Source organism: Salmo salar, chromosome 27 (genome assembly GCF_965601325.2).
Source record: "Salmo salar chromosome 27, fSalSal1, whole genome shotgun sequence".
In the NCBI taxonomy this organism is placed as follows: Eukaryota; Metazoa; Chordata; class Actinopteri; order Salmoniformes; family Salmonidae; genus Salmo; species Salmo salar.
In genome coordinates, this window is record NC_138317.1 from 34,234,498 (window position 1) to 34,242,500 (window position 8,003).

Genomic DNA, 8,003 nt, shown 5'->3' on the forward strand with positions numbered 1-8,003 from the left:
CATCTATTATTCCACATCTGACAGCGCTGCCCAAATACAGACAACATTTTTCCTGAACGAAGAAATACACACATCCATTCTAAACCACACAGCCCTGTCCAATACAGAAATAAGAAGCAGACAAATCAAAATCATTCTTATTTCAAATCCTTCTTCACATCTATTCATTATGCGACAGCCATCCTCAAATACAGAGGAATAGAGAAATGTAACGTATGCAAATAAACACACATCTCTTACAGTCTACTACTACCAACAGCTGTCCCGGGTAGAACAAACTCAGATTCTTCTTCTGTGTGTCTCTCTCTCTCTCACACACACACACACACACACACACACACACACACACACACACACACACACACACACACACACACACACACACACACACACACCACACACACACACACACACACACACACACACACACACACACACCTTTTTCCTGCTCAGAAAAAAAAAGACGGAGCAATCTCAACATTACAATGCATCTAATCTACATCAAGCATTTTGTCAGTGTGTTTTGTTAACCGAGCTGAGGAATGAGTACACAGTACTTTTTACTTTATATTTCACTGCATTAGCAGTCGGTAGGAAACAACCCATGCTTGTGTATATGCTCACTGTCTTTTCAAATAGCTGCTTGTTCTCAGCACAGGGAAGAGCTACTATGCTCATTGTAGATGGGATCCGTCTCAAAAGTGCAAAGTGGCGTTCTTTCCTTCATTAGCAATCTCCAGGAGTTGTCCTCACCGTGTGACCTTACCAGGAATACCCAGGGGCTATAGTTGTGGGCTATAACTACGACCCCCGAGTTGTTACCCTGGAAAATAACAAGGTCAGGAAAAACTCTGGTGATAGGAGTGGATGGGATTACACCGTACTGCTTTCACCTGTCAAGTCACTTTAGATCAGAGCGGATGAAGGAAGAGATAGGGACAAAGTGGGAAGATAAACCTCTAGAAAATGTACATCATCCACCCCTTTAGTCTCATCCTCTTCACCCGTTAGAACATCCGTAAGAGGATTTACTGGCTAAAACCACAGGATTTAACTAGTCACTTCAAATAGGATCGTTCCTTTAAGCTAATGTTCAGATTCTCTGAAGTTCTAACATCAAACCTATTGATGACCTTCTCAGCGGCAGAACTCATTCTAACCAGGCCTGAATCTCCATTGGCCAGGGTTTCACTCTTTAGTCAATAGTAGTAACTGCTTCTCTGTGTACTGGAAGTGACCCCACCCAATGATGAAAGTAAGCTATAAAGCACTAAGTGAACCCAGTAAGAGGAAATGTAATGTATTGTCTAAAATGTGTGTATGCTTTCATCCACACAGCAGCAGTCTATAAACTCAAATACTGTGGTCTCTGATCATTTATTGAAGAAATAAGATTTTATTTGGCTAATCATTAGGGAGAGTAGAACAAGCTTCTAAAAGCAACAAGCTCCTTCCCTCTTCAACGCCAATTTCTCACTTGGAGGCAGACCAAGAAGACATTCACTCCATCTCTCACTGTTTGTATGTGTGTCCGTACCTCTGGCCGACAGTGCTGCTTCACTAAGGAGATGGCTGGAGTATCCCCTGTGGCATTTTACTAACCAGTCCAAACACATCACGGCACACCTACAATCAGGTAGGTGACTGTGTGTGTGTGTTTATTTAACCTTTATTTATTTAAGGATGTGTTACTGCTAATCAGTTTGAGACCCAGCTGAGTTCACAAGCACACAGCAGAGAGGAGCCTCGGAGGGAACAACAGTGACTGGACAACAACCTCACAGGTAACAGCTGATGACATCACTCAATTCCAAACAGTCAGACAAAACTGACATCACATGATTCATACTGGTTTGTGTTCACAAGACTGTGTTAAACCGATGAGCTAAAGCCTAGGCATTATTTCAGAGAGGATTCACGGTAGACATTGTGCATGTTGTCTAAATCGTAAACTACCTTAAAAGGTCAAGTTCTACGCGTCGCCCTACAGAATGATACCAGCATCCAGGAGACAGGCATGGAGAAGGCCATGGTAGGTCTGAGACCTGCCCAGTCCTGTCTCTCCTGTCCTGTCCTCTCCTCTCTGAACCCACAAATACAATCTGTCCTGCATCTGAAGGAGAGGAAATGCCATGAATCAATAACCAGGACACTTTTCACCGCCACTACCAGCCGCAATCTAAATAACTTCATAAATATTACATGGGCCTTTTAAAGAGGAAGAAAGAGAAATAGAGAGAGGGCTGCAGCCCACCTGACCGCATGCCCGCCCGACCGCCCACCCGATGTGGATTCCATTAAGACCTGTTCTGGGGAAACATGCTGGGCTGCTGACAATAAATCTTTTAAGATCTGCGGTGGGGTGCTGGAGAGGGGACTCCTGGACACCTGGAAGGGATCATGAATAATGCACACAGAGCCAAGCAGCAAGGTGACACACACACACACACACACACACACACACACACACACACACACACACACAGGGAGCCAGCCCAGCAAGCTCGCCCAAACAAGCCCCATGCATTCACTTCCACTCCCAACCCGCTCACCTCACATCTGCATACAATATATAAATACAAACCAGAGAAGTGTCAAAACAATATTTATTTATGGTGGCGACTGTGGCAACTGAACCTCGGGTAGAATGGAAAAATTCAAGCGCAATGCACATTGTCGTTGCTGTCTGCCACCTACCAACGATCCCAGGAAGGAAAACGGAGAAAAGGTTCTTTCAAACTGATTTGTTGACTTGAGAATGTTCCAGAATGCCCTGCGTCCTTCATACGAGCTCTGACCCAGCAATCTGCTCTGCGGCGGTTGTTGTGGTGGTGTTGTCTGAGTGGGCGATATTAAGCCACAGCACCCTATTTAAAAAATGGCAGTAGGCTACAATGACCTCAAGGTATAAGCCAAGGGGTGTGTCCCAAATGGAACCCTTTTCCCCTATCGTCAAAAGAGGTTTACTATATAGGGGATAGAGTGCTATTTGGGACGGAGATGTTGCTCTATTAAAGAGTGGGATGGGATAGTGGAGGGACAGAAGGGATGGAGAATTATAGGCTAAAACTTAAAAGGCCTAAAGATGCCCAAGCACTGGCAGAATCCTGTTGTGTGATTTCCCTGGGTAGATGGGGAACTAAGAAGTCCAAAACCCACCGGAGGTTTATTGGCATTTCACGGCAGCAAACGAAAGTAAATGATCCGAGAATTTTTTTTTGTCACGGTTGGCGCAGAGATGAATTCCTTATCGTGAAAGAGCTATGGCTTTGAATGTTACTTTCTCCTCCACGCTAACATCAGGGTGTTTCATTTTCTCTTTTTTAAAAGGCAGACCATTACTATTTCATGAAGAATTTTGCCACTGCTTCCCTTTCGGACTTAATTTAACACTGTTTTGGTGTCAGTGGAGGGTTGCGTCAGTGTCTCTGCCCTCACACTTTTACAGTAAATCATTTAGGAGGCATCCTAGGCTGCAGCTAGAGCACGGCTCAGAATGACTTCATCTAACTACCTCTACCCATCCTGTCCTAACTCCTTTCCTATAATAACCTCGATTTGTGAACATTAAAACCACCCCTTTTCCATTTCCCTCCTAACTTCCATATGCTTGGATGCTCTGTTGAATTATACTGAGTGCAACTCCCAAGTGTCATAATGACTCTTTAAAATGCTACGCTTCTGTCTGTTGGTTTGCATTGAGACTGAATGAAGACGTGATGCCAAATTCTATGTTGTCATCTAGTCACTAATAAAATGCTTTGCTGTACACTGAGGGCACAAAACATTATGAACACCTGCTCTTTCCATGACATAGACTGACCAGGTGAATCCAGGTGAAAGCTATGATCCCTTATTGACGTCACTTGTTAAATACACTTCAATTCAGCGTAGATGAAGGGTAGGAGACAGGTTAAAGAAGGATTTTTAAGCCTAGAGACAATTGAGACATGGATTGTGTGTGTGTGCCATTCAGAGCGTGAACGGGCAAGACAAAAGACTTAAGTGCCTTTGAACGGGGTATAGTAGTAGGTGTCAGGTGCACAGGTTTGTGTCAAGAACTGCAATGCTGCTGGGTCTTTCACACTCAACAATTTCCTGTGTTTATCAAGAGTGGTCCAACACCCAATGGACATCCAACCAACATGACACAATTGTGGGAATCGTTTGAGTCAACATGGGCCAGCATCCCTGTGGAACTATTTCGACAGCTGGTAGAGTCCATGCCCCAATGAATTGAGGCAGTTCTGAGGGCATAGGGGGGGTGCAACTCAATATTAGGAAGGTGCTCTTAATGTTTTGTACACTCAGTGTATATGCCTGGCTATGAAAGACAATTTAGTGTCACTGTCATCCCGTACCCCTCCCCCCCTCACCCTCAGTGTCTCTCTCTGTCTGGAATATGTCGTGTCCCAGGCCTTGACATGGACTGGGGGGGGACGGGGGGGGGGGGGGGGGGACGGGGGTTCTGGTGGGTTCCACTAATTCCATGCCATTAGTCATTCAGCATCTTTTTTTTAGCATTTCGTTACACCCACAACAGCATCTGTTAAATATGTGTATGTGACCAATAAAATGTGATTTGATCTAGGACAGCTACCTGCCAGCCCCATATACCATCCATCCGCTTAATGAAGCCATTATACATACAGTACTGTAGTCATCAACATTTAATGCTTGAGGAAGAGAGGATAAGACATCCACAACCATGAGGTTTTTACACACATATAGCATGTCTGAACACAAACAAAAATGTGACCAACATGAACAAAAACTTTCAGGGAAAAATTATAAATGTAATTTATTCAACAATTATAACACCAGGTGTTTGCCATTGACATCAAATATTTTTTTGTTGGGACACATGCCAAGTAGGCACAAAAATAGGAGAAAGAAAAGTTGTGCGTGTTCCAGACTGTGATAAGAGGGGGGCAGACAAGCCTGTCAGACACAGACCAGTGGAGCGTACCTCCAGACAGATGGAGAGGGGCGGAGAGGGGGGGGGGGGGTTCACCCCTAGGGGCTCTGGTGTCACCTAACACACAGGGCCCTCCTCCCCCCTCTGAGCTGTTTCAGCCCCTGTTAACACCTCACACCAGTCTTTGGGCTCGATCTCATTTGAACTTCATCAAATCAGAAAGCTAACTGAATACAATGTATGGATTTAAAAAAACTCCTCATTGAAGATAAATGGCAGTTTTCAACTCATGATTGAAAATCAATGAATCAATTGAACACTGCCATTGACTTCTTGAAATGACTGACTTGAAATGGAATTGACCCCAACCCTGCTACATAATCTACTGCGTCTGCATGACCCCTTCCATGGCCATCAATATTAATGAGTATAAAGGCTATTAAAGTTAGGGTGTAGAGTTACCACAAACTAACCAGAAACATGCATGAGCGTCTAGGTCAAAACTGACATGTGATTTTAATACGGAGAGTCCACAGCTGAATCCCAAAGGAAATCAGAGATAGGATATAGATTTTAAGGTTTGGATTTCAATTCCAGAGGTTTTGGATGACAATGCAGACTCTGAGTACAAGTCTTTCCAAACCCTAACTGTCAATCAGTTCAATGCTTCACAGATCCTTACCAAGAGGTGGTCTCTTTTTCTTAACACAGTATCACTTCTAAAATCAAGGTTTATTTTTTTAGGTAGGCTACATTTACAACCTTTCCATCCCACTATGATGAAGTTAGCAGATAGTACATCATGTAAGGTTGAAGAGCAGGCCTAAGGAGTGGATAAGGGGTGTAGAAGTGTAGGGAGTCTTTTCTTTTTTCTTGACTGGAAGTCGAGTCCCAGACGGATTCAGTGTATTAGGAGGGGGAATAGGGCTCACTTGAAGTCTACTCACTTCATCAAGAATTGATGAACTCCAGCACAATTACAAAGTATAATGGGTCCTTTTATCTTCACTGCAGGAGACAGAGTTTACTCTTCTAGTCTGACTGAGACGGTAAAATGCTCTGGAGGGTATTTCCATCCCTCTCTCTGTCTGAATGAATATGGCTGGGCTTAATGTGATAACAGGCAAAGAAGATGCTTTTAACCCTTGTATATTAAAGTGCCCTTTCCAACCCCTTCCTCCACTAACAATCAATAGGGTTAGAGGTCAATGGAGAGAGCTGAGTCACACAATCTGCAGTAGTTCAGAGAACATGTGACTGTTGGAGCTACACTCACCAAGCACAAGCCAATCAGATTTGGAGATCATGAGGAAAAATGTGGCCACAGAGAAACAGTCCAGGTACTGTGGTACTTTTGTGTTTGTTTCCTTGGTGTTTTTTGGTTGTTTGTATTCAGAGGACCATAGAATGTGACTAACCAAGATAAAAAAAAGCATATTCTGTGCATCAACTCGTTCAAATACCTTCATCAGTGCACAGATACTGTCTGGTACTCAGCACCCATACAATCCACAGAACACCATTGTCAGTAAATCAGGGTTTTCATAGTAGCAACAGAAAACAAAACAAACGTTTATTATTGGACAATTTCAGGTAGTCCCTCCCCGTTTCGGTCCGTTTGGTTGCCAGCGAATACGACCCTATAAGCACACTATGATCTAATAGCGAGGCAATGACATGACACCAGGCAGGTGTTGAGGGGAGGGTAGTTAATACCAGTAAAGACTTACGCAGCTCTCCCACTTTGAGGATTTCACACAGCATCTTGGTCAGCTCGATGCTGCTGCGGCCGAACGGACACTCGTGCTTGTCCTCACGACTGCTGTTCTCCAGAACAATCTGGAACAAGGACAGAGAGTCACTCAATCTATCAATCCATCAACGTTTTTGCAAATACTTTTGTCAAGTTTTTAACAGCTACCCAGGCACAGACACGCAGAGACAGACAGACATAAAGACAGACAGACATGCACACAGAGACAGACAGATCTCAACAAGGGCCTTTAATGAACTTTAACCATGTGACCCTTGACCTATTAATCCAGTGAAACCACACACTGAGGTCATAGTTGACAGAGATGATTCTCATGGAGAGAGTCGGAGCGGGATAGAGAAACCAGAGGCAGCAGAAGGTCACCAACAGGACAAGGAACTGGGACACAGCTAACTGGATTATCCTATCTCCATGGTACCATCTTAATTAAATCAAAATCAAATCCACTTTTATTTGTCACATGCACCGAAATACAAGAGGTGTAGACTAACAGTGAAATGCTTACCAGCCCTTTCCCAACAATGCAGAGTTAAAAAGTAAGAACAATTTTCAAAAAATAAAAGATAGCAACACAATAAAATAACGAGGCTATATACAAGAAGTACAGGTACCGAGTCAATGTGCTGGGGTATGAGATAGTTGAGGTGATTGAGATAATATGTACATGTAGGTAGGCGTAAAGGTGACTAGGCAATCAGGATAGTTAATAAACAGAGTAGCAGCAGCATGTGTAAAAGAGTGTGTGTGTGTGTGTGTGTGTGTGTGTGTGTGTGTGTGTGGGCGTGTCAGTGTAGTATGTGTGAGTGTGTGGGTAGAGTCCAGTGAGTGTGCATAGGGCCGGTGTAAAGAAAAATAAATAAATAAATACAAAAAGGGGTCAATGCAAATAGTCCGGGTAGCCATTTGATTAACTGTTTAGCAGTCTTTTGGCTTGGTGGTACAAACTGTTCAGGATTCTTTTGGTCCCAGGCTTGCCGCTCTAGTACCACTGGCCGTGTGGTAGCATAGGAACAGTCTATGATTTGGGTGGCTGGAGACGTTGGCAATTTTTAGGGCTTTCCTCTGACACCTCCTGGTATAGGAGTATATTTTGGCCCGGGTATATATTTTTTGGGATTCCAAGATGGCGTAGCAGTCAGACGTCTTTGTCCTCGTCTTGTCGTGTCCCGTGAATATATATTTCTTCTTCGCATACATTTAAAAAAATATTGTTAACCTCAACTTCCACATACTCTCCTGCAATCCGCCTCACCCAATGCGGTGTGGATCTGCTATTTTCTTTACTTTTGAACAAGAACCCCCAACAGAAGC

The 8,003-nt window shown here is 43.7% G+C and overlaps 1 protein-coding gene across 5 annotated transcripts in view; it reads right to left on the minus strand.

Moving 5' to 3' along the window:
• The window catches only part of elmo1 (engulfment and cell motility 1 (ced-12 homolog, C. elegans)), a 178,936-nt gene that overhangs the window by 87,174 nt on the left and 83,759 nt on the right, over positions 1-8,003 (minus strand). For all 5 annotated transcript variants that reach the window (NM_001140008.1, XM_014178476.3, XM_045709172.2 and 2 more), the window contains 1 exon segment: positions 6,649-6,757. In NM_001140008.1, coding sequence (NP_001133480.1) covers positions 6,649-6,757 — 109 coding nt within the window.